Below are 26,116 nucleotides of genomic sequence, written 5' to 3' on the forward strand. Positions count from 1 at the left end.
AGAGAAAGGGAAGGTGGGAGGAGGAAAAAAAAAAGAAACAAAGACACCTTGCTGCTTGCTAGATTACAAGTCATCCTCGGTGATGCTCTCCAGGTGCGGCCGCCACACGGCGACGCGCCCCCGCCGCCGGTCCTTCGCCGTGGAGGCCTTCTCCTTCATGATCTCCGACAGGTACCTCTCGTTGGCCAGCAGCCGCTCCTTCTCGTCCTCCGCCGGCGCCGGCCCGGCTGCGGCCCCGCTGCTGCAGGCGGCGGCCGCTCCGTCCCGTGCGGCGGTGTGGTCTTTCCTCCGGCGCCGCCTCCTCGCCACCGAAGCAGCCGCCGCCGCGGTTTGGCCGGCGGGCGTCGCCGGCGCCGGTAGCTGTAGCTTCGCGGCGGGCTTCTCGGGCGCGGGCGCCGCGGCCGGGGTGGTGGCCATGACCGGCATGAGGAAGTAGATCTTGCCCCTCTGCAGCTCGGCATTGGGCGGCAGGATGACGGGCTTCTGCACGACGATGCCGCCGCCGCCGCCGTCGGCCGGGCACGTGGACGGCGGCTTCCGGAGGACGTGCTTGGGGTACGCCTTCATGATCTCCCCGGCCAGCACGGGGCCCCCGCTGATCTCCTCCACGCGTCCGTTGGAATGCACGATCCGCACCACGTCCAGCGCCCCGCACGGCAGGATGCACGCGATGCAGCACTTGATGGTCTCCATCGATATAATCCCTGTGGCCGCGCGCGGACCTCACCGTCACCGATCCCTCTCGCCTTCTGCTCGTAGCCTGGCCGGCGCAGCTGCTGCGCCTGTGCTAGTTCATATATGGCGGCAGACCGGCAGTGAGCACGGAGAGGTCTCGATCGAGGAGGAAGAAGGAAGGAGCTTGGCGATGCGCGCCGCGCGCACGAGCTAAGCTTTGGTTCGCGAGGCTCAGCTGGCTGGCCTTTGTATATGTTGGGTCTTTTGGTGCGGGTATGTTTACGCTGAAATATGAACTAGAGAAAAATATTATTCTATAACTAAAAAATATTAAGGGCAGTCCCAATAAAAAAAACTAGTAGTTTCTATAACATAGGATATCGCACCAAAAAAGTACTGCTTTCCAACCCATGGTTTCTATGAGTAATAACTATTTTCTCTTTCTCTCTCACAACTCTATCTTTTCCTCCAATGGGAGTGCGACACGAGCTCCCTAGAAATTGGTGGTTTCTCCCCAATGGCGATTTCATAGTTTCTTGGTGTATTGGGTCAAGAGTAGACCTGGTTTCTTCATGAAGAAACCATTTCTATGATTTTTGCTTTCTTTCTTCATTAATTACGTTGACATGTCAGCATTTTGCCTACATGGCAAGTCATTTAATGAGGATAGAAACCATCATCAATGCACCGTTGGGACTGCCCTAAATAACATCGAGCTAACAGCGGCGAGAAAACTGGTTCTTGTTCGATCAGTCGGCAGCTGCCGCTGCTCAATGTTGTAGCCTGTAGCAGCAGCCCCAGGTCCTCCTCCCCTCTTTAGGTTCCTAAAAATTTTCACCACAAACTATCACATCGAATCTTGCGGTACATGGAGTATTAAATATAAACAAAAATAAAAATTAATTGCACAGTTTGGTTGGAAATCGCGAGACGAATGTTTTAAGACTAATTAGTCCATGATTAGCCATAAGTGCTATAGTACTAGCATGCGCTAATGATGAATTAATTAGGCTTAATAAATTCGTCTCGCAGTTTCCAGACGAGCTATGTAATTAGTTTTTTTTATTAGTATCCGAAACCCCTTCCGACATCCCAAAACATCCGATGTGACATCCAAAAAAAATTATTTCGCGAACTAAACACACCCACTATTTCCACTGCTGGCTCTCTTGTTGGCTCCATTCAAACGTGGGATGGATGGGAAGATGTATATACATAAAGAAGTGGTGCCTGTGTGGAAAAGAACCGAGTAGGAACTGTGAAAAAATCAATCCGTCTATCGCCGCTGTTCACTCTGTTTTGCCTTTTCATGCATCTTTCCTCCGATCCTCCTTTGCGCCGCACGCTGATCGTGGTGGTGTATGGTCTCTGGTGTGGAAGCGGAACCCCCTCCCTGGCCCAAATCATTGCCACTCCACCTCGGCCTTGTACTTGCGTCACGCAGGGGGCTGGCTCTCTCTCTCTGGCGCATCGCGCATGTGCTTGGGGTGAACCGGAGAGGAGGATGGCCTGCCTGTAAAACCTGGGCCTGCACGTTGACGTGGAACCAACATGGAACGCACAGCACGTACTGTGCGAGAGAGGCAGAGGCCGAGACGGGGGAATAGTGCAGGGAGCAGCAGTAATATAGGTGCCTGTACGTGGTGCCATATGAATGTGCTGGTTCGGGCATGGACCGCACGCGCGGAGGCGCAAGGCGCAAGCAAGCATATCGGCTCGTCGCGCCGTCGCTGCTGCGATGAATGAAGGCCAGTTGATGGTGTTCCTGCTCCGGCGACCTGCATGGGGATGGACAAGTACGCGCGCCTCTGGTTAGGGGGACAATTAGTTAGCCCAAGAAATGATTGTGCTCGCGAGAGTCTGAACCCAGATTATGCACGTACGTCTTGGGTGATTCTACAGATGCAGCCTGCCAACGATCGTTACTCAAGGGCGGAGGCTAAAGCAGAGGGACCGGCGGCCGTGACAGGCTCATCACAGACTCGACAAGTTATGCCCTGTTTGATTGGCTGATGGCTGATTTGCTGTGAGAAAAAAATACTGTCCGTTGGTTGAAAAAGTACGGCTTATAAAATCAAACGAATAGGGCTTAATCCCCATGCTTATTCTCAAAGCAAAGCGAACCACGGTATGTTATACCTAGTACAGTATATATAGTATGCTCGTATTTTGTCATCCGTATGGAGAAATCGTGTTATATACATGCATCGCTGCTCCCAGAAGCGAGAAGTATAATAATAATAATAATAATAAGCAATAAAAAATATCGATGGCATTATCAGTACATAGTATATATCGCTAACAGCCAATATATATTATAGCAATCATATAATATGATATGATATTCCGATACCGTCCAATACGTCCGTGCAGCGTTAGAAAGGTCAGAAAGGGCTTGGGGGCCATAGGAGAGAGAACGCGAGGCCGCACGCAGCGCCATCAGCGTCCATATACGTCCTAACGTCCTGCTTCTAGGCCCCGGGAACAGCAGCAGGAGGCAGCGGTCGTCGTCCATCTGCCGCTGCTTGTGGACAACGCTCCGGGTTAGCGCGAGGCCGATCGGTCCGGGCGTCCGGCACCGGCAGAGCAGAGAGAGCGCAGCACGGAATGGGACGGCGAAACCGCTGCGGAGGGGAACGAAACGGGGCGAGATTCTCTGCGCGTGCGGAGGCTCCCGCGCCACGGATGGACACGTTCCTCTGCTTGCTTCGGACCGACCCAAACTCTTGTACGGCCCCACAAGGCGGCTGATTCCCGACTTGATAATTCGCACATGAGATGAGACCGTAGTACCGTACTCTAGTAAACTTTGGTTGTTTTTTGCACGTCCAGGCTGTTCAGAATTTAGGGCGACTTTGACACCTGTTCTAGGACACGGATTAGAAAACGTGTGGCTAAGCTAGCTCGATCCTCGTGCTGCCCTGCGCTAGGTCGGAGGATGTCGAGCCACACCAGATGCTGTGGGGCGGTAGTAATTTGCAGAGGAGCGGCCTCCCGTTCATGTCACGTGGCGTGTTTTTTTTTTTTTTTTGGCATGCCAGTGCTCGAGCTGACGGGCCCGTATCTACCCTACCTTATAATACACCAGTTAAAATAAATCTATAGCCACACAATAAATGTCTGCTCTATAGTTATGACCTATGCTATATCCACACCAATGAATACACCCAAAAATATAACACCATCAAAACGCATGCACCAGATTATCTCTTAGTCATTCTCTCTCATTACTCATCCAAATTCGACGGCTCATGTTTAGTGTGTCTGCCCTCCGTCGCCCTGTGGGCAACGCGCGGCATCCACAAACCCAACCGCGAGAGTCCAGGTTCGAACCCGCTATCTACGGGAAAAAAAGAAAGACGCAAAAAAAACCCGAGTGCCGCCTGCAGCCTCCGCGGCACCGCCGATCCACGGACGCGCTGCCGCTCCGGGCGGTAGATGGGCAGGGGCGCAGCCGCGCAGGCTACTAGGCGCTGAGCGTGAGGCCGCGAGCGCCGGACGGCTGGGCACCACGCCGCCACAGGCGGAGCTCCTCCCTCCGAACGTGCTGCTCGTTCACGCGTGCTACTCCTCCCTCCGCTCGCCCGAATGCCGGCACCCCCGTCTGAATCTGGCGCGCCCCTCCCCGATCCGTTCGATCCGCGCCGAATCGCCGCTGCTCGGGGCGGAACCGTAATCCGATCTCGACCCATTTCCCCACGCTGGGCGCCGGCCGTGTCTGCCGCGGCGGCCCCTCCCCTGCCGCCGACGCCACCACGGAGCGGCCGTTCCGACGCTCGCCACGTCCTCCTCCGCCTCCCCTTCCTAGGTCCCATCCGAGACGGCGTCCACGTCGGTCATCAAGACGGTGTCCTGTGTCCTCGTCCATTGCTTTGCTGGGGTGTCGAGGAGGTAGGCGTCTGGAGCGTTGCCATTTTCGATTTTGTTTTGTGGGTAAAGTTAGGATCACTTCTTCGGAACAGTCATGTTTAGCAATGGAATTAGATTGGGCGTGGTAGTAATAGCATAGCAGTACCAATTTGCTTTGAAGGTGTGAAATTTGACCAAACCAATTTGTAGTGCATGCGATGAAACTGAATGTTTGTGACACAAACCACTTGGAGTAGGCTGCTGCCTGCTTGAAATTTGTAAATTGGAATTTGACTTTACCCATGTAGCGTCTCTATTTAGTAAATTGGTTAGAACAAGACTGTTCACCAACTCCCTTTTGCATCTTTGTATGTTTATTTATTCATCGTTATTTCAAATTTACAGCAGTTCTTTAATCATAGTTGCTTATCTCATGAGATTAGAACACAAATCTCTTGAAGGTCTGAACTCTCTTTTCTTGGAAAGAGAACATGTATCTTTTCATCTACTATAAAAGAATTTTACCCATGTTGCTTTTTTCAGATGCATTAGAAGCTTTGAAGGAGATTTCTGAGTTGGCGTGCCCAAATGATGGTTTTCTTGACCAGCTGAAATTTTCTCAGGATCTGCTGGCAGCATATGAACTCATGTAGTGTTTGTTGCTTAGTTGACCATTCTTCAAAGTTGATACTTCAAGTCATTTGTACAAGAGATTCCGCTTAAAATTATTAGGTTAGTCCTGATCCATTTTGGTTAAAGTGGTGTTTACAAGTTGCCGTTAATAGGGGACTTTCTCCCGTTTTCATGGGGTATTCTGTATGTTTTATTTGTTTGCCCATTTTATACCGTGAATCATGAAATGTCTTCCTCATGTATCTTAGTGGTGCACAATTGGCAGTCCATATAAAATCAGTTTGTGTTGTGATACATTTAGATTGGAAGCATACTCTTCTACAGTGATCCCTGATTCATGATGCGGAGTGTTCGAATGTTTTGTTACTAATGAATTCGTACCTACACTTATGTATCAATATGAAGTGCTGTATGGTTAGGATTTAGGACATGTAGCTGCACCTAAAATAAATAAAATTGTGTTTCAGATTTTCTTGTTCTTCTAAAAATATCAAAGTTGTCGATTGTTCAGTCTTAATCTGTTAGAAGTTTGAGCATTAAAAAATACTATCAGTTCATCAAATAAAATTGGTCATTAGTAAACAGTAATCTTATTCAGTATGCAGTAGTTGTACCCTTGGTGCATCTTTTATCATGTGATTTTTCTTACTATGTTATCCTTATTCCTTAGAGATCTGTTTCCTGCATTGTTGTTCCCCAGCTGGCGGCGTGGGTGCCCGGTGCGGTGGAGAACCTAGAGATATCTCTGAAGCATATCAGGTCAAAAAGGTAGAAAACCTGACTGTGTGGTTTATATATTTTTACAGTACACTGTTTTGGCTTGCATTTGACAAGGGTCGATATGTTTGCAGAATCAAATGTTACTTGATCAGCTCTTTGATCTCAAAAGTAAGGTAATAATGATGAGCTCTGGTTACCTTTTGCCTAATTTTATTTCTGTTCCATGCATTAGTACCAAACCTTGTAACGCTGAGATAGCAGTTATGTTTTGCAGGAACAGGAATTGCAGGATCCATTCTTTGGGCCCCTTCTCATGGATAAGAGTGGAAGAGCCCTTCTTTTGGTACGAACTGTCTAAATTTTAGTAGATGTACATAAAGGTAGTTGGTTTGAGCTGTGGATCAACTTCTTCGTTGTGCTAATCTGCAGGTACATTGGGAATCGATGGGTATATGTGAATCAACATTGTGCTCTGCAGCTGGACGGTGGGCATCTGTCTGCTCTCATCGTTCAGCTGTTTGTGGTTTTGCTTCAGTGAGCATTGGGTTGAATAATTTTCTTTTGTTGTGCCTTGTTGCCTGTAGGGACTGATCACTGGAGGCTTGATCCTGCTGGGCCTGATCTGCACTCGTTCCAGGTCAGCGCCGTCCTTGTAGGATTGTGGCAAAGACTGTTCAGAGAGTGAAGGAGAGGATAATCATGCAGAGCGCAGAGGTAGAGGATAAAGGTTCAGAATCAGAGGTCAATGGTAAAGGTGATGAAAGTGATGATGATGGCATAGTCCAATCAGGTAAATCTTCACACACACTGAGTTTAAACACTGTTGTCCGATCCCTGTCCTATCTTCTCTTTTATTTTTCTTACAAGGAGTCTTTAAAAAATGTATTGTTAATCTTTGTCAAGATGTATGGTGGAATAAGATGCATACAAGGGATGAATAAAATTTTGACACCGCTGTTCTTTGTATTTCAGAGTGATCCGGATGATAAAATTAATGTATGGAGTAAGAGATTGTTTGTACCAAAAGTTCTTAGTGCCCTTCATAGTACTGCTGATAGCTGAAGAGTTCAGTCCCTGCATTCGTGGTACACTAGCCAAGTTATGTTAGCTTGTAGCAAAGTTTGATGGAGAACTCCAGCATCGGTAATAACTACAAAAGTAAGTCTTTGCATGCTGCATACGCCAAGCTATTTATTGTCTCAAGGATTGTTTTCTGTTTGGCCTTCCAGGTCACTGACCTGAATTAAACTTCTAATTTCTTATGGTATATGTGTTGTAAGGATAATAGTGACAGAAATTTAAGTGCTTCTTTGTGGTGTATGTCTTCAAATGGTTTAATTGTAAGAATCACTGTCAGTTGAACCCACCCTTCGAGTAGTAGGACTTATTACCATCTAAAATTAGGTGTTTTTGTTTGTTTGTAAATTGAACAATCCATGCATGAACCATGGTATCTCAAACTACATGAAGTCATTCGTCGCTTGTAATTTTCTACCAGCATAATCCCTTCCAAACATACATAGTGGCAGCCATAGTCATTTATTTTAGTTTTGTGAATTATTTTTTCTAAATGCTACCGTAGCGTTAGTACGGGCAATATACTAGTATATGTAGTTACCCGAGAGACACAGGGGTGTTTAAATCCTGTGCGTGCGTGTCGAGCGCTGAGAGGGGACGGTGTGCAGGACACGAGCCGCGCTTTTGGCGTGGTCGGCAGGCAAGACAAGCCCCGCGCGTGGATCCTCCCTCTACCTTCTTCTCTGTCCGTGTCGGGACTCGCGAACGTGCAGCTGCTCCTGCTCCGCTGCTGCCGGCGCCTGCCCCTTCTTCTCTTTGGAACGGGACGAGTTTAATCGGCGAGTAGGCTTCAGTCTTCAGCACTCAGCAGTAGGCGCGTGACGACCGGATCGGATTAGATCGCACACTGGCACTGCGCGCGCGCGCTGCATGCCTATGCGCACTTGGGCTCCTGGCATGTGCTTGAACAGAGCATGTCGATTCTGCTCGCAATCCTACCTTGGCCGCCGCCGAGACGATAATGGGCAGCAGCAGCGCTGCAAATCAGAACACGCCGACGGGCGGCGACCTGATCAAACGTTAGTCACATCCGCGGCATGGGAGTGTCTGCCGAACGGCACGGGATCATCAGGTGGTGGGTGTCAGCGCACACGGCGCGCGCGGCTACAGCGAACTGACTCGTCCTGATAGATATTCCGCAGGAATCCGCTTCAGAAATCAGGACGCGCGCGCACTGCGCAAACTTCAGGCACGCATGGATCGACAGGCCGCCAATGATTCGGCGCTCGATCGATCTGATTCCGGCTGTGCCGTCGCTGTCACTGGAAAGCTGGAGACCCATGACCGGTTGCATCCGCCCAGCCGGTCTCACCCAGTAGTATCGCCGATGATATGATGCACACGGCTACGCGCATACATACACGGCCCCTCGAACTCCCTCGTAAGGCGCCAATTATGGGTTCCAACTTCCATTGGATCGGATCACCGGCTGCCGTCGCAACAGCACGACCCGGGCCTGCAGCCGGTCAGAACCCAAATGATGCACGAGACGATCCAATCTTAGAGCATGGTTACCCAGCCAGCAGCGGACGGTATGCCACTGCTATGTCATATACAGCCAGCTATATAGCCAACTCATATAGTAGATGAGCTCTTTGGCTGGCTGCTGCTCAGATTGTAATCATTTATTGCTCAAATGTGCAAACAAGCTGCAAACCATCAGCTGTGATCACATCTTTGTGGCTGTATATATGTGCTCATTCAACTAGAAAACAAATATGCTCATCCATACGATTTTACCAAACAAAATCTAAGATGAACCATTTTACCAAACAACATAATAAAATGGAAGGCCATTGGCAGATAGATGGCAAATTTCAAGCAACAATACAAATTTCAAGCAACAATACCAGATAGATGACAAATTTCAAGCAACAGTTCGCTGACACATAGACCATTAACTAAAAACAATACTAAATAAGTTCGTTGGCACACAAGCCATTAACTAAAAACAGTACTAAACAAGTTCACTGGCACACATGCCATTATTTATTGATCTAGACGACGGTGCTAGAAGCATGAAGCCATAGTTGATAGCTGAACTTCCGTAGAATGCAGCGGCCAGCCCATTTGCATCAAAAGTGAAAACACTGCGAGCATAATAATGCGAAAGTCAAACATATGGGTCCTGAAAATTAGCTAGAAAAGTTTCTGTTTGTGGATAAGTGTGGATCAAATATGTTGAAGAGAACATGTTCAGAATTTTAGAGTGGATACCTGCAAGTAGCATCTGCAGCATTCAGCACGCCATGCCCAGTCCTGATTCATGAAAAGATACATGTAAGACATCATGTTAGTTCTCACTGTGAAGGGAAAAAATAACAGAAACATGTAGATTTTATAATTCTACCATGACTAGTTCTGATGGCTATTTCCAAACCTACGCCAAATGTGCTCGACCAAATCATTTTTAAGCTGGGTATGCTGTGGACGAGCACGGATAGCAGCTTTTCTACGCAACACATCAGCGAAGCACAGATTACCACCAGTGTTCACTTCAGGAGGTAGAGCAATGGATGCCCCTGGATTCTCATTCCAATCAATATGAATAGTAGCATCCTCTCTCTCATCTTCCACTATCATATTGTGGAGAATCACACAAGCTAGCATGATCCTTCCAACACTCTTCCTCTTCCACAGGCGTGCAGGACGGCGAACAATGGAAAAACGGGACTGTAGTACCCCAAAAGCACGCTCCACATCTTTCTTTGCCCCTTCCTGGTGCTTGGCAAACAACTTATGCTTCTCTGTTTGAGGAAGTGTAATAGTCTTCATGAAGGCTGCCCATTCTGGGTATATACCATCAGCAAGGTAATAACCTATGTTATACTCATTCCCATTAACTGAAAACTAAATTTGAGTGGCTTCTCCTTTTAAAGCATCAAAAAATAGTGGGGACTGGTTGAGCACGTTAAGGTCATTGTTTGACCCAGCAACTCCAAAGAAAGCATGCCAAATATGAAGGTCCTGAGAAGCAACAGCTTCTAGGACTATAGTTGGAACTCCATAATCACCACAGGTGAATTGACCCCTCCATGCTAAAGGACACTTCTCCCAACGCGAGTGCATGCAATCTATGCTACCTAGCATTCCAGGGAAACCACGAGACTCATTAACCTGGAGTAAACGCTCAACATCCTCACGTGTGGGGCGTCGCATGTACTCCCCACCAAACACCTCAATCACCCCTCGTGCAAACTTGTCCAAGCACTGTAATGCAGTGCACTTTCCAATCTTCAAGTACTCATCAAGAGCATCTGCAGGAGTGCCATAAGCCAGCATGTGCATGGCTACTGTACACTTCTGCAGTGGTGACAGCCCTATTCGACCAGCACAATCTGCCCTATAAGTAAAATAGGGAGACCACTGACCAAGGGCATCCACAATGCGTAAGAATAGACGCCTATTCATACGGAATCTAGTACGAAACATACTCTCGGGGTAGAGTGGTTCTGCAGCAAAGTAGTCCTCTACAAGACGCTCATGAGCACCTCCATGATCCCTCCGGATGCTCTTTCTAGGACCATATTGTCGCTGAGAAACCCCACCCGAGAAGGCAGCCTTGATCTTCATTGTGAGCGTGCTAGCAAAAGAGTCGAGGACGCTCTGCTCTGCAACATGCTGTTCAATAATTTTGGAAGGAGCTAGTTCATCAGAATCATCTGAGTATGAATATGAGTCAGACATGGTTTGGGCTGAGTAGAAAGATGAGAGAGCACGAGTAGGAAGATGAGAGTATTCTGATGGGCTATAGAAGTAAGATGGTGACTACAATGTCCTCTATAAAGACATGGCTGAAATCAGCCTCAATCAACTCAGACATGGCTGCCACTACTTGGCACTGCTGCCACTACTTGGCACTGTTGCCATGCTTCTATAGTAGATAGAGAGGACAACATTGTAGTTCAGCACTGCATTGTATAGAGTGTTCTGATCTACATTGTAGTTCAGCACTGCATTGTAATTAGGTGCAATTTACTGCATTGTAATTAGGTCCTAGATGCACCAGAAACCAATAGTGTCCACGTTTTCAGCAACAAAATGTATTTTAGTAAGCAAGACCTTAGTAACTAAAAAACTAAGTTTTAGTAGGATTGTACCTCAGTCATTTTTGTTAAATAAGCTCTCCCTCAGGCACTTCAATGCCAACATATGCTCAGCTTTCACATCTCCAGGCATTCCAGTTGTGTTTTGCATCAATAATGATCTATATGTTTCTAGCATAACTGCCTCCTTGTGCTCTTTTGCTGCAAGGTGAGCAAGCCTCCGAGATTCAAGCTTCTCACTGGACACATGCCTTTGTGTTTCTAACATCTCTGCACGCCCTTCATTTGCTGCTTTTTGAGCATCTAAAAAGTTGTTAAGCTCATCTTCAAGATCTATTATAAAAGGCTGCTCTTTTTTTTCTTCATCTGCTCCTTAGCTTTCTTGCCCCCTATTGGCCGTTCATCATCATCTAGAGAGAAATGTTGCCCCACATCCTCCTCAACAAACTTTCTCTTGCCTGGTTCAAGATCCTCGAGGCGTTCCAGATAGGCGTCCCATTTTGGCTCCTTGCTAAGAACTTCCCAACAATGCCTAAACATGAATGGCCCATCTTTTTTGTGGTCTTCTTCGTAACTTTGCAGTGCCTTGTTCATTACATCCTCATCAGATTCACCACTAGCCCACATAGCATTGGCCTCCTTCCAGTTACCACCAAACCAAGCAACCCTTTTCTTAATTCTTCCAAAGTGATCCTTTATTTGCTTGGCTGTCCTGACTCGGTCTTTTGGGGTGGTGCTATTAAATACATCAGCAACACCTTTCCAGTACTGATCATTCTTCTTAAAATTGGCTTGGATTGGATCATTTGAATTATTCACCCAAGCAGCGACCTAAAACATTGTCAAATTGTCAAAAGATGTTAACTGACGCGCTAACAATGTAAAACATGGAGCCCATTAACCAAAAAAAGAAGATCTTACCAATCTAAGATCCTCCTTTTTTGTCCATGTCAAGCGTTTTTCAGTCCTAGTATTGTTGTCAACATCAATATGTATTGCTTGTGATGAACTCCCATTGCTCGCAGCTTGTGGTGTGCTCTTCAAAATATTTAGGAAACCACCAGGAGGGTGAGAATCTAATCCCCTGGCAAAAAAAAATGTACCCTAAATCAAAATTTGCATTAAAGAACTAGATATAAATAAATAGCAGCTTAGAACTAGAGATCTACAGTTAAAAAAATTCATGTCTAACTAGATAAGAAGCATCACAAAAACTGCAGAAGTCTCTCGCATACAGGACATCTAATTTCATAGCTACAGAGATGAAATACTTGCACATAAATATTAATCGTCATCGGTACAGAGATAACATACCATTCTTGCACATCGGACTCCTCAAGATTAGGCCCAGACCAAGGATATGCTGAAGCACCAACGCCAGGAGGTGCCCACCAAGGGCCTTGAGCCGATGAGCTTGCCATGCCCGGTTGCTGTACGCCGGTTAGCCAGCATGGTGCGGAGGAGGGAGGCATGGACTGTGGCGGGCGAGGCGGGCACCAGACACCAGGTCCAAACATGGAAGGGATGGACGGCGGGGGAACGGGCTGAGTCGTCGCGGGCTGACCAGACTGAGCCACCGGCGGCGGAATCTCCATGGGCGTTGGCGCAGATGTTCTCTTGGACTTCTGACTCATCTCGCCCAAGTGATGGCTGCTGGGTATGGCAGCTAGGGTTTGGGAGAGGTGGCGATTGGGGAAGATTTGGGGCTTAAATCCTTGGATTTGGCACGCGAGGAATCGATTTGGCGCGCGAGGAATTGATTTGGCGGGAAGAGCATGATCTATTTGGCGCTGGGGAAGGGGAAGCGGAGCACGGGATCAGGAAGGAGAGAGACGGGAGGATGAGGCGCCGGCTTCTCGCTCGCATCAGGCTGGAAGACGGCGTTTTTTTCTCGTACGCTGCGCTACAGCCGGGCGAAGAGAATAACGCTCGCTCCATGATCTCTCTCCTCCGTGGCTGTTTTTGTGATGGCGTGGACTCCTCTCCGTCGGCTTGCAGTCGATTATAATACTAGATCGGGAAGGAGAGAGACGGGAGGATGAGGCGTCGGCTTCTCGCTCGCATCAGGCTGGAAGACGGCGTTTTTTTCTCGTACGCTGCACTACAGCCGGGCGAAGAGAATAACGCTTGCTCCGTGATCTCTCTCCTCCGTGGCTGTTTTTGTGATGGCGTGGACTCCTCTCCGTCGGCTTGCAGTCGATTATAATACTGAGAATAACGCTCGCTCCGTGATCTCTCTCCTCCGTGGCTGTTTTTGTGATGGCGTGGACTCCTCTCCGTTGGCTTGCAGTCGATTATAATACAAGGAGCCACGGAGGAGAGGAGTCCAAGTATTATAATCAACTGCAAGCCGACGGAGAGGAGTCCACGCCATCACAAAAACAGCCACGGAGGAGAGAGATCACGGAGCGAGCGTTATTCTCTTCGCCCGGCTGTAGCGTAGCGTACGAGAAAAAAACGCCGTCTTCCAGCCTGATGCGAGCGAGAAGCCGGCGCCTCATCCTCCCGTCTCTCTCCTTCCCGATCCCGTGCTCCGCTTCCCCTTCCCCAGCGCCAAATAGATCATGCTCTTCCCGCCAAATCGATTCCTCGCGCGCCAAATCGATTCCTCGCGTGCCAAATCCAAGGATTTAAGCCCCAAATCTTCCCCAATCGCCACCTCTCCCAAACCCTAGCTGCCATACCCAGCAGCCATCACTTGGGCGAGATGAGTCGGAAGTCCAAGAGAACATCTGCGCCAACGCCCATGGAGATTCCGCCGCCGGTGGCTCAGTCTGGTCCGCCCGCGACGACTCAGCCCGTTCCCCCGCCGTCCATCCCTTCCATGTTTGGACCTGGTGTCTGGTGCCCGCCTCGCCCGCCACAGTCCATGCCTCCCTCCTCCGCACCATGCTGGCTAACCGGCGTACAGCAACCGGGCATGGCAAGCTCATCGGCTCAAGGCCCTTGGTGGGCACCTCCTGGCGTTGGTGCTTCAGCATATCCTTGGTCTGGGCCTAATCTTGAGGAGTCCGATGTGCAAGAATGGTATGTTATCTCTGTACCGATGACGATTAATATTTATGTGCAAGTATTTCATCTCTGTAGCTATGAAATTAGATGTCCTGTATGCGAGAGACTTCTGCAGTTTTTGTGATGCTTCTTATCTAGTTAGACATGAATTTTTTTAACTGTAGATCTCTAGTTCTAAGCTGCTATTTATTTATATCTAGTTCTTTAATGCAAATTTTGATTTAGGGTACATTTTTTTTGCCAGGGGATTAGATTCTCACCCTCCTGGTGGTTTCCTAAATATTTTGAAGAGCACACCACAAGCTGCGAGCAATGGGAGTTCATCACAAGCAATACATATTGATGTTGACAACAATACTAGGACTGAAAAACGCTTGACATGGACAAAAAAGGAGGATCTTAGATTGGTAAGATCTTCTTTTTTTTGGTTAATGGGCTCCATGTGTTACATTGTTAGCGCATCAGTTAACATCTTTTGACAATTTGACAATGTTTTAGGTCGCTGCTTGGGTGAATAATTCAAATGATCCAATCCAAGCCAATTTTAAGAAGAATGATCAGTACTGGAAAGGTGTTGCTGATGTATTTAATAGCACCACCCCAAAAGACCGGGTCAGGACAGCCAAGCAAATAAAGGATCACTTTGGAAGAATTAAGAAAAGGGTTGCTTGGTTTGGTGGTAACTGGAAGGAGGCCAATGCTATGTGGGCTAGTGGTGAATCTGATGAGGATGTAATGAACAAGGCACTGCAAAGTTACGAAGAAGACCACAAAAAAGATGGGCCATTCATGTTTAGGCATTGTTGGGAAGTTCTTAGCAAGGAGCCAAAATGGGACGCCTATCTGGAACGCCTCGAGGATCTTGAACCAGGCAAGAGAAAGTTTGTTGAGGAGGATGTGGGGCAACATTTCTCTCTAGATGATGATGAACAGCCAATAGGGGGCAAGAAAGCTAAGGAGCAGATAAAGAAAAAAAAAGAGCAGCCTTGTATAATAGATCTTGAAGATGAGCTTAACAACTTTTTAGATGCCTAAAAAGCAGCAAATGAAGGGCGTGCAGAGATGTTAGAAACACAAAGGCATGTGTCCAGTGAGAAGCTTGAATCTCGGAGGCTTGCTCACCTTGCAGCAAAAGAGCACAAGGAGGCAGTTATGCTAGAAACATATAGATCATTATTGATGCAAAACACAACTGGAATGCCTGGAGATGTGAAAGCTGAGCATATGTTGGCATTGAAGTGCCTGAGGGAGAGCTTATTTAACAAAAATGACTGAGGTACAATCCTACTAAAACTTAGTTTTTTTAGTTACTAAGGTCTTGCTTACTAAAATACATTTTGTTGCTGAAAACATGGACACTATTGGTTTCTGGTGCATCTAGGACCTAATTACAATGCAGTAAATTGCACCTAATTACAATACAGTGCTGAACTACAATGTAGATCAGAACACTCTATACAATGCAGTGCTGAACTACAATGTTGTCCTCTCTATCTACTATAGAAGCATGGCAACAGTGCCAAGTAGTGGCAGCAGTGCCAAGTAGTGGCAGCCATGTCTGAGTTGATTGAGGCTGATTTCAGCCATGTCTTTATAGAGGACATTGTAGTCACCATCTTACTTCTACAGCCCATCAGAACACTCATCTTCCTACTCATGCTCTCTCATCTTTCTACTCAGCCCAAACCATGTCTGACTCATATTCATACTCAGATGATTCTGATGAACTAGCTCCTTCCAAAATTATTGAACAGCATGTTGCAGAGCAGAGCGTCCTCGACTCCTTTGCTAGCACGCTCACAATGAAGATCAAGGCTGCCTTCTCGGGTGGGGTTTCTCAGCGACAATATGGTCCTAGAAAGAGCATCCGGAGGGATCATGGAGGTGCTCATGAGCGTCTTGTAGAGGACTACTTTGCTGCAGAACCACTCTACCCCGAGAGTATGTTTCGTACTAGATTCCGTATGAATAGGCGTCTATTCTTACGCATTGTGGATGCCCTTGGTCAGTGGTCTCCCTATTTTACTTATAGGGCAGATTGTGCTGGTCGAATAGGGCTGTCACCACTGCAGAAGTGTACAGCAGCCATGCACATGCTGGCTTATGGCACTCCTGCAGATGCTCTTGATGAGTACTTGAAGATTGGAAAGTGCACTGCATTACAGTGCTTGGACAAGTTTGCACGAGGGGTGATTGAGGTGTTTGGTGGGGAGTACATGCGACGCCCCACACGTGAGGATGTTGAGCGTTTACTCCAGGTTAATGAGTCTCGTGGTTTCCCTGGAATGCTAGGTAGCATAGATTGCATGCACTCGCGTTGGGAGAAGTGTCCTTTAGCATGGAGGGGTCAATTCACCCGTGGTGATTATGGAGTTCCAACTATAGTCCTAGAAGCTGTTGCTTCTCAGGACCTTCATATTTGGCATGCTTTCTTTGGAGTTGCTGGGTCAAACAATGACCTTAACGTGCTCAACCAGTCCCCACTATTTTTTGATGCTTTAAAAGGAGAAGCCACTCAAATTTAGTTTTCAGTTAATGGGAATGAGTATAACATAGGTTATTACCTTGCTGATGGTATATACCCAGAATGGGCAGCCTTCATGAAGACTATTACACTTCCTCAAACAGAGAAGCATAAGTTGTTTGCCAAGCACCAGGAAGGGGCAAGGAAAGATGTGGAGCGTGCTTTTGGGGTACTACAGTCCCGTTTTTCCATTGTTCGCCGTCCTGCACGCCTGTGGAAGAGGAAGAGTGTTGGAAGGATCATGCTAGCTTGTGTGATTCTCCACAATATGATAGTGGAAGATGAGAGAGAGGATACTACTATTCATATTGATTGGAATGAGAATCCAGGGGCATCCATTGCTCTACCTCCTGAAGTGAACACTGGTGGTAATCTGTGCTTCGCTGATGTGTTGCGTAGAAAAGCTGCTATCCGTGCTCGTCCACAGCATACCCAGCTTAAAAATGATTTGGTCGAGCACATTTGGCGTAGGTTTGGAAATAGCCATCAGAACTAGTCATGGTAGAATTATGAAATCTACATGTTTCTGTTATTTTTTCCCTTCACAGTGAGAACTAACATGATGTCTTACATGTATCTTTTCATGAATCAGGACTGGGCATGGCGTGCTGAATGCTGCAGATGCTACTTGCAGGTATCCACTCTAAAATTCTGAACATGTTCTCTTCAACATATTTGATCCACACTTATCCACAAACAGAAACTTTTCTAGCTAATTTTCAGGACCCATATGTTTGACTTTCGCATTATTATGCTCGCAGTGTTTTCACTTTTGATGCAAATGGGCTGGCTGCTGCATTCTACGGAAGTTCAGCTATCAACTATGGCTTCATGCTTCTAGCACCGTCGTCTAGATCAATAAATAATGGCATGTGTGCTAGTGAACTTGTTTAGTACTGTTTTTAGTTAATGGCTTGTGTGCCAACGAACTTATTTAGTATTGTTTTTAGTTAATGGTCTATGTGTCAGCGAACTGTTGCTTGAAATTTGTCATCTATCTGGTATTGTTGCTTGAAATTTGTATTGTTGCTTGAAATTTGCCATCTATCTGCCAATGGCCTTCCATTTTATTATGTTGTTTGGTAAAATGGTTCATCTCAGATTTTGTTTGGTAAAATCGTATGGATGAGCATATTTGTTTTCTAGTTGAATGAGCACATATATACAGCCACAAAGATGTGATCACAGCTGATGGTTTGCAGCTTGTTTGCACATTTGAGCAATAAATGATTACAATCTGAGCAGCAGCCAGCCAAAGAGCTCATCTACTATATGAGTTGGCTATATAGCTGGCTGTATATGACATAGCAGTGGCATACCGCCCGCTATTGGCTGGGTTATTAACCATGCTCTTATCCGACCTGAGCCACGGTAGCTAGGCAGCCGTAGAATTCGTAACCACTGCCTTTTTAGCGTCCTATAGAAAGAGCATCGCCGCCTTCGCTTTCGTCCGCAGCTGCCAAGATACGCGGCGAGCGAGTGCAGTGTAGTGCGTGGGGGACCCGTGGCCTGGGCCTCGACGATCGATCGAAATCCGTCGATCCATCGTGCCCCACCCAGCGCGCGCGGCGAAAGTCAAATGGCAGAACAACGCCCGGGACTAACTTTACAGCAGCGGAGTTTAGTGCTCCGCTGTCGCGGTCAATTGCCATTAGGCATGCAGCAAAAGGGAATGGGAAGCTGATGAGCGCCCGGGCGGCTTTACATCAATCAACTCGATGGATCGAGGTCCACTTCAGCACTCACCGAGCTAGCGATTCGGAGCTGCAAGTGCTGCTATATGGGGCATGCCAATGTGGCCTACGAGGAGTTAGCGCTGGCAGCATCTCCTTTTTAGTTTTTAGGGCGGGATTGAAGGGTTGAACGGGAGAGTTTTACTTTGGCGCATGCAACTGCCATCTGCTCGCTGCTTTTCGCTGAGAGTGATGGCATGGCATGGGATGGACCTGGACTGCTTGGGTTGGGCTGAGTAGGTGATGATGATCCCTTCTTTCTTTCACGTATCAACTGTCCCCCGTTTGTGATTGCCATAGGTTTTTTTTTCTTTTCCTAGCAAATAGGCCCGTGCGCTGTAACGGGAGAAAAAAACATTCATAGAAAATGACAACAAAATACTATATCTCTATTTATGTTTAACCATTTTTATAAAATTTAAAAGCCATAACTTATTTATAATGACCATGACATCCTAGGCATATGATAAAGTCCTACTTAGCTGTATCAAAGTAAAATACAACATTGATAAAAATTTCTCCCGTTTCAAAATAAAGAAATATTTACTTGTAAATATATATAACTTTAATTTTTATATTTTTAATTATTTGATTTGATGAATTTGACCGTTGATTGATCCATTCGCACTCGTGGAGATGGAGGCGGGAGATGCAAACACACCTTACGGCCCCCAGCCACCACCCGCTAGCGAGATGTGACCGAACGTGACATGACTCAGTCAATTGATGATTGCCTTCTGGTTCAGCTACGGGTTCTTCTACAGCTCCCACACACTTCAGGCTCGAGGGCAAGCAAACACCAACAACGACGCTAAGCCACAAGGTTCTAATCTGGCACAGCTTCGCCCTATTTGTTTGAGCTTATTTGGTTTATAAGCCATAGCTTAAAATACTGTGGACTAGTTTGGTGTAAGAGAAAAACATTATTCGCTGACTAATAAGCCATGACTTATAAGTTAAATACGACCCAGCAAACACAGGCTGCTTGCTCAGGCAGTCAGGCACCGCCCAGAACCCATGACAACGGTTTTGACGATCACCGACGTCACCTACGTCGCTGTGATGGCTGGCGCGCTGCCGTCCGCGCCTAGCATCATGCACAACGACGTGGAGGCGCAGTGGGTTCTGATTCCGTTGCTGCAACACCTCCTGCTCTTCGAGGGCGACCGTCTGCCACCCTTCGACGCCATCCTCCAGTAGGGATGAAAATGGTACCGAAATGTTCCAAACCAAACCGCATTGTTTTCTATATTTAATCTGATCGAATCGTATTTTCGAACAAATTCGAAATCGGTTCGAAATTCGGAACATCAAATTTAAAATCGGAACGAAAACGGTTTTGACAATTTTTTGACTGTTTTCTACTTTTAATTTGGAATATCCCGAATTCGAAATTCGGTTTAAACCAAATTTAGCCCACTAGAAGTCCAACCTTAGAAAAACTGTATCTTTTTCGTACGATCTCAGATAAAGATGATTTTTATATAAAAATTATAGCTCTCGACGGGTCTATAACTTTCTAGTTTTTATTCATTTGAGGTCTTTAAGATGTTCAAAAAAGTAAATAAATTTTTAGCGGTATATTAATCGCGTACGAGCGCTTGTTGCCTTAGAAAAATCATATCTTTCTTACATGCTGTCGAATGGAGCTATTTTTTAAGTAAGTTGTAGGACTTGTTAATTATTATTCACTTGTTAATTGTTATGCACTTGGTCCTACGGGTCAATTCCGTATTGATTTTTCGTATATCGACCGTGTTCGACATAATTCCGCTCGAATTAGTTCGTTTTCGAAATTCTCGATATTCCGTAAGTTCGTGTTCGTTTTTATGTCCGGCTTTACCGCTTTCGCTTTCGTTTTCGTATTCAAATGTAGAAATAGAAAACAATTAAGAGGTTTTCCGACCCTTTCCGACCGTTTTCATCCTTATCCTCCGGTCCCTCCAATCCTCCCTCGTGACGACCCACCCACCCATGCCCTGCTCGGCGGCAGGCTCCACTACCTCCGTGCCTACCTATTTTCAAATTTAGATGTCAACATATACGACCAAATACATTTTGGAATAGGACCTGTATCACACTAGACGAGAGGTATTCTAACTCATATAAGCACGAGTTATATATATAAGTCCGGATAGAAGAAAATTCTCCATTGTCCGTTAATTAGAGGGAGACAGACAAAAAATAGAGGATTTTTTTATTTTTAACCTTTTTCTAAAACAAATTACAAATCTAACACCGTTGCTTTTTTATTTTCAAAATCTAACCCGTTTGGTCGTGCCTAAGTCTGTGGCGCGGCCAAAACACGTTGTTGCGTCACATGCACAAGTGCGGCACGATCTGCCACGTCGGACAACGGTTTTCATGTGGAAATCCTTGTCGCGTCACTCCTGTTGACAAGGCGAGGTGTAACCTTAGAAAATTTGTATCTTTTTCATACGATCTCGGATGAAGATGATTTTTATATGAAAATTGTAGCTCTCGACGAGATATATAACTTTATAGTTTTGAGTTTTTTTTTTAATTTGAAATCCATGCCGCGCCAACACATGAAAACCGTTGTCCGACATGGCAAATCGTGCCGCGCCGATGCATTGGCGCGACAGTGTATTTTGGCCGTGCCACGGACTTAGACGCGGCCAAACAGATTAGATTTGAAAATAAAAAAACAATGGTGTTAGATTCAGAATTTGTTTCAGAAAAAGGTTAAAAATAAAAAAAATCAAAATGAATGGATAAAAAAATAGGCTGAAATTTTATCTCTTTATCGTTATATATAGAATCTTTGCGGTATCCAGGTTTAGATATAGGGCGGTTGGCTTTCTCCGTTCCTGCATCCCGGTTCCGGCCTGTAGGAGGAAAAAAAAGGCTCCTGTAATTCCACTCGATATCGTGGTGGGGCGCGTACGTGCATGCCTGCCCGCCCGCGTGTGCGCCGCGTGGCTGTGGCTACCCGCGCGCGTACGAGACAATAGACCTGCGCCTGCGCGCATGCCTCAGAAAGTGACTAGAAAGCCAGGCGCGGTCTGGCCGCGCCAAGCAAGATTGGCGTAGTTTTTGATCGGCGGACATATAATTTTTTTAATAATATATATGGGTCCTATACATATAGTATATAAGTAGAGAAAATTATCTGTATGATCCTATAAAACTCAGTTATTCCTTGTATGGCCCTACAAACTTTGAAATTTTGTGTATGGTCCTGTCTTCGAATTTTAATGACCCATATAACACTACTGTCAGTTTTGGACCCTAACACCGTTAAGTGCCATGCAAATTGTCTATAATACCCATGTTGTAGAAAAATGCGCTGATTCCTTGTATGGTCTTTCTCCATCTGATGTTTACAATATTACCTCTATGACACTGAGTATTTGTATGGTTTGTTTTGACATTAAAATTCATCCACATTATATTATAATTTAGAAATAATTTTGTTATGATAATATGCATTATCTAAGCTTTGTAATTCATCCATATTATCTCTTATCTACTGTGGTTCAAATTTATCAAAAAAAAAAGAGATGTATTGACGATCTCCGTTATTTGTGCAATAAAATTCATCCACATTATATAGATAAACACTAATGAGATCTCAATATAAATTGGTTCAAACAGTTCACTGCATGTAGCAAGTACAAATGGTCCATAGCTACGTACACTCTTAATGTTCGCATACATATATGTTCCAACATTACATCAAGTCGACATGCATACATATCATAAGTTTTTGGCGAGAATCACAAGCTGAGTCTCCTTTTGCTTCTAGTATCCATGGCAGGGCTTGCTGGATCGGTTTTCTTGCTTCTGGTGCTCATGGCAGGACTATCTAATGGTGCCATAGGATAGATCGGAATCTTTTTAGCAATTTGTTTCTTTTTCCCTTTACCATTTTTATTCACAGGTGCAGCCATTTGCTCACTGGCCAAAGGGATTTCAGTGGAGACCGGCTCCAGCTGATTGGAGCCACTTTTTGATCTGCACCTATACATCTCAAAGAACAATAATTTTTCGATGAAACTCATGGGACTAAAACAACAGCAATGCTGGACTGTATGGAATGGACATCAGCTATACATATAGGAACAGAGAGAATTACCTTTTTGATCCAGAATCTGAGTTAGCATGTTTTCTCTTATTAGTACTTGTGGTTTCTAAGGTTGGACTGTAGGAAAAAGCAAACAACTTAGAATTTCCTATATATTTCATGTATCATAATATATATTCTGAATTAAAGTATTACCTTCTTGAATGTCCAGAACCAGACCTATCATGGTTTCCCTTCTTTCTTGTAGTTCCCTGACTTTGACTATGAGAAAAAAATAAGAAACTTAGAAATCAAACAAGTTTTCATGTGTCATTATATAAATTTGAAAAGTACAGGTAGTAACCTTTTCGATGCCTGAGAAGTAGCATTAGGTTTTTTCCCCTTTTTCTTATTTGCAGGTTCCAAATTTTGGCTGCGGCAACAAAATAGCAATCTGTTAGGACTGAAACAATTATTTAACCATGATCATAAGTTTATAGCTTGCTAACCTTGGTGGAAAAGACATAGATGCTTGTGGTGCTTCATGCTCTATAGGGATAATGGATGACTGAGCTGATTTGGCTTTACTTGTTTTTTTGGGTTCTCCTCTAGATAAGTAGTAAGGAAAAAATTATCACATGCATTAACTTGCATAATACAAGAAGAAGAGAGCATTGCTTAACCCTCTTTTTATTACCTTATTAGCTTCATAGCTTCTATATCCTCTGGTTTACCCATCTTGCAATTGTGCCAATGATGGCCATAGTCTAGGCAAATAGGACATTTATGTTGACGTTTAATACCTTTCTTTTCAGCATTGCCCTTCAACCTCTTGACTCGGGGCCTACCAGCAACAGTTGTTAGTAATGGTGGGTGCATAAAAAATCCATGTGTTGCTTTAGGCCATTGGGACTTGTCAGGCATTGCAGGGATTAGTTGCTCATATGCTATTCTGAACTTCCAAATGGAGTAATACAAGTCCACATAACTCTCTATAGATGAATTGGTTTTGGCTGTGATGAATGCTATAACATGTTTGCAAGGAATGCCAGATACCTGCCATTGTCTACAAGAACATGTCCTGTCATTCAAGTTGACCACAAACCTGAATTCACTCCCTCCTAATGCAGTAATTTCACCAACATCTTCTGAGCATTCCTCAACCTCCAAGTTTAGCTCTCTACTCTTCTTATTCAACATCTTGATTATGTGGGGTAGAATGAACCCACCAAGCTGTCTTGATATCTTCCTCCTTTGGTTCCACTTTATCATAATCATTTGCCTAATATTGTCCATGAAGTCATCCAAATTCATTGACTTCTGTTCCTTAACCCAATTGTTAAAGGATTCTACCAAATTGTTTGTTACGTAGTCCACTTTGCAAATGGTTGAAAATTGACTCCTGCTCCATAATTTCTTATGAGACTTCCTAAGATATGCAGTTGCTGCTGGCTTATCTGTCTCCATTACAACCCAATGTTTGTCAAACAAATATTGGTTCCATGAGTACGCTGCTGGCCAGAGGTGGTCATAAAAAACCTTACCATGATGCCTTTTCTTGAAATTCATCACCAATTGAAACATGCATTCCCTATGTTCCGCCTCTAGAAACACCTCAGTTACCCCTAACATCATTGTCTGCCCAACATCTGTGCATATTGCTAACCCCCGTGGTGATCTAATGGCCTTCTTAAGCATTTGCATAAACCAAACCCAATTGTCACTTGTTTTAGAATCAAACACCCCAACACAAACCGGATACATCCATTTATGCCCATCAACAGTGGTAGCACTAGCCAACTGCCCTTTGAATTTCCCAGTCAAGAATGTGCTGTCAATTGCTAAGTAAGGCCTGCAACCACTAAGGAAGCCATCTATGCAAGGTTTCATAGCAAAGAAAAATCTTCTGAACATGATTTTGCCATCTATTTCATAATGATCAATCTCTATTATGCTACCAAGGCAAGATATCTCAACTTGTGACTCAAATCTAAACAAATTGTCAAAGCTACTATCCCAATCACCATATAGTTCCTTCAATGCTAATTTGCCACCATCCCCTACTCTCTTGTACAGGTTGCTCACCTTGTGATGTTCTTTAATCTTCTTCGTCAATCCTTTTGCTCCAAGGGTTGCATCTTCAAACAGCTAATCTTTCACCTTTTCATAACCAAAACTTGGTTACATTCTTTACCATTTTTGACCGTCTACTACTAGAGCATCGATGAGCAGCAGGGTTCTTTTTAACCTACACAAGACAAAACAAGCTTAAAAAGAGGCAATGAAAAACAATGCACAAGGTCAGATAAATGAACAAGGTTAGATAATTACCATAACAGTGCGCATATCCTGCATTATAGATCATGTAACCTCCATGGACAATTGTCTTTGTCTCTCCTTGAGCAATAGATCCGGTATCTAGATGGTGCACTCTTCTCAATATTGAATTCGAATTCATGTTTGATTGGATGCTAAGAAAGGGTCACCTTGAACTCTTTCATATTGGGATACATGGTGCCTACTACCATTGGAGGGTCATTTTTATCATAATCGACATTAGGTGTGTGATCTTTCCCATAACCAGCCAACTCCTCATCAGTTTCCATATCATCACCATCACCGTCCTCACCATCACCGTCCTCCCCATCACCATCACCATCACCATCTTCATCACCTCCACCATCACCATCTTCATCAACTCCCCCACACCATCACCATCCACATGCTTTTCCACATTGTCTGTAGGAACAATCTGTAGATGCATACCCTCTTCATCAATACCTACAAATTCATTCTCTGGTAATGGGTTACGAAGGTAAGAATCATCCTCCGTTTCTTCTATGTTCATATTAAGTTGCTCTTCCCCATTAAAATTCCACTCAGTGATAGGTTCATACATCTCAGAGGGGTCACAATATGCAATGAACATATGCACAACCTTTGTCTTATGGTGTTTCTCAAACATAGACATTAAATCTTGGTCACATTTCACTTCTGGGAAGGTTTTCAAAGCATCATCACAATACTGGACATGTGCAACTTCTAAATAGCCAGGAGGGTACTGCTGAACAATTGATTCAACTAAATCCATATAATTTGTCAAGTTTGAATGAAGAACCTTCTCAAAGTTAAAACATCTGACATCTTTTCTTGCTTTTTTTGGGTTACCAAGCAACTTAATTTTGAGACAAAAAGTTGAATTTGGATCCAACCTATACATGAAGACATGAATGTACATTTAGCATAAGGCGCATAGGTACTGCAAAAATTTGGTACTACTTTTAGCTTTGACGAACTAGAGTACAGGCATGTAAAACTCAACCTTCCTGCGAGTCGGCCATGGTTGCGTCTGAAAGCTCTAGTTTGGTTTTGGTGAATTGATGAAACCCTAAGTGCTAACCTAGTTTACCAAGTGATCATGAGATAGGTAGCACACTCCAAGTCGTGAAGCAAATGAAGACCATAGCATGATGAAGATGATGCCATGATCAAGTGCTTGGACTTGGAAAGAAGAAAGAGAAAAACAAAAAGCTCAAGGTAAAGGTATAATTTGTAGGAGCTATTTTATTTTGGTGATCAAGACACTTAGAGAGTGTGATCACATTTAGGTTTGATAGTCGTACTATTAAGAGGGGTGAAACTCATATTGAGATACGGTTATCAAAGTGCCACTAGATGCTCTAACTCATTGCATATGCATTTAGGATCTAGTGAAGTGCTAACACCCTTGAAAATGTTTGTGAAAATATGCTAACACATGTGCAAAAGGTGATACACTTGGTGGTTGGCACATTTGATCAAGGGTGGTGAAGTTTGGGAG

At 45.0% G+C, this 26,116-nt stretch overlaps 3 protein-coding genes, 1 long non-coding RNA gene and 2 pseudogenes across 4 annotated transcripts; 3 read left to right on the top strand and 3 right to left on the bottom strand.

The window, feature by feature from the left end:
* Positions 1-21: 21 nt before the first annotated feature.
* Positions 22-922, bottom strand: LOC136453272 (uncharacterized). The gene has a single exon (XM_066453851.1). The coding sequence runs from the start codon at positions 691-693 to the stop codon at positions 64-66; it is 630 nt and encodes a 209-aa protein (XP_066309948.1). The 5' UTR covers positions 694-922; the 3' UTR covers positions 22-63.
* A 4,148-nt stretch (positions 923-5,070) lies between these two features.
* On the top strand, positions 5,071-6,815 carry LOC136453273 (uncharacterized). The gene is made up of 6 exons (XR_010758990.1): positions 5,071-5,256; positions 5,858-5,925; positions 6,009-6,050; positions 6,152-6,220; positions 6,307-6,362; positions 6,462-6,815. It is a non-coding gene; the product is annotated as an uncharacterized lncRNA (long non-coding RNA).
* A 2,494-nt stretch (positions 6,816-9,309) lies between these two features.
* LOC136453274 (protein ALP1-like) lies at positions 9,310-10,566 on the bottom strand (annotated as a pseudogene).
* Positions 10,567-11,336: 770 nt separating this feature from the next.
* Positions 11,337-12,634, bottom strand: LOC136453275 (glutathione S-transferase T3-like). The gene is made up of 3 exons (XM_066453852.1): positions 12,315-12,634; positions 11,922-12,084; positions 11,337-11,831 (listed from the first exon to the last, which is right to left on the bottom strand). The coding sequence occupies exons 1-3, from the start codon at positions 12,632-12,634 to the stop codon at positions 11,337-11,339; spliced, it is 978 nt and encodes a 325-aa protein (XP_066309949.1).
* A 1,073-nt stretch (positions 12,635-13,707) lies between these two features.
* LOC136455226 (glutathione S-transferase T3-like) lies at positions 13,708-15,047 on the top strand. Its single transcript, XM_066455348.1, has 3 exons — positions 13,708-14,027; positions 14,257-14,419; positions 14,511-15,047. The coding sequence occupies exons 1-3, from the start codon at positions 13,708-13,710 to the stop codon at positions 15,045-15,047; spliced, it is 1,020 nt and encodes a 339-aa protein (XP_066311445.1).
* Positions 15,048-15,775: 728 nt separating this feature from the next.
* Positions 15,776-17,032, top strand: LOC136453276 (protein ALP1-like; annotated as a pseudogene).
* The last annotated feature ends 9,084 nt before the right edge of the window (positions 17,033-26,116 follow it).

This window comes from Miscanthus floridulus, chromosome 5 (assembly GCF_019320115.1).
Source record: "Miscanthus floridulus cultivar M001 chromosome 5, ASM1932011v1, whole genome shotgun sequence".
NCBI lineage: Eukaryota > Viridiplantae > Streptophyta > Magnoliopsida > Poales > Poaceae > Miscanthus > Miscanthus floridulus.

What these genes read in the sequence shown, in the direction of transcription:
- LOC136453272 (XM_066453851.1), bottom strand. Translation starts at nt 693, where the DNA reads ATGGAGACCATCAAGTGCTGCATCGCGTGCATCCTGCCGTGCGGGGCG.
- LOC136453275 (XM_066453852.1), bottom strand. Translation starts at nt 12,634, where the DNA reads ATGAGTCAGAAGTCCAAGAGAACATCTGCGCCAACGCCCATGGAGATT. An exon ending in GAGTCCGATGTGCAAGAATG is followed by an intron (nt 12,085 to 12,314) that starts GTATGTTATCTC and finishes TTTTTTTGCCAG; the next exon opens with GGGATTAGATTCTCACCCTC. An exon ending in AAAAGGAGGATCTTAGATTG is followed by an intron (nt 11,832 to 11,921) that starts GTAAGATCTTCT and finishes ACAATGTTTTAG; the next exon opens with GTCGCTGCTTGGGTGAATAA.
- LOC136455226 (XM_066455348.1), top strand. Translation starts at nt 13,708, where the DNA reads ATGAGTCGGAAGTCCAAGAGAACATCTGCGCCAACGCCCATGGAGATT. An exon ending in GAGTCCGATGTGCAAGAATG is followed by an intron (nt 14,028 to 14,256) that starts GTATGTTATCTC and finishes TTTTTTTGCCAG; the next exon opens with GGGATTAGATTCTCACCCTC. An exon ending in AAAAGGAGGATCTTAGATTG is followed by an intron (nt 14,420 to 14,510) that starts GTAAGATCTTCT and finishes ACAATGTTTTAG; the next exon opens with GTCGCTGCTTGGGTGAATAA.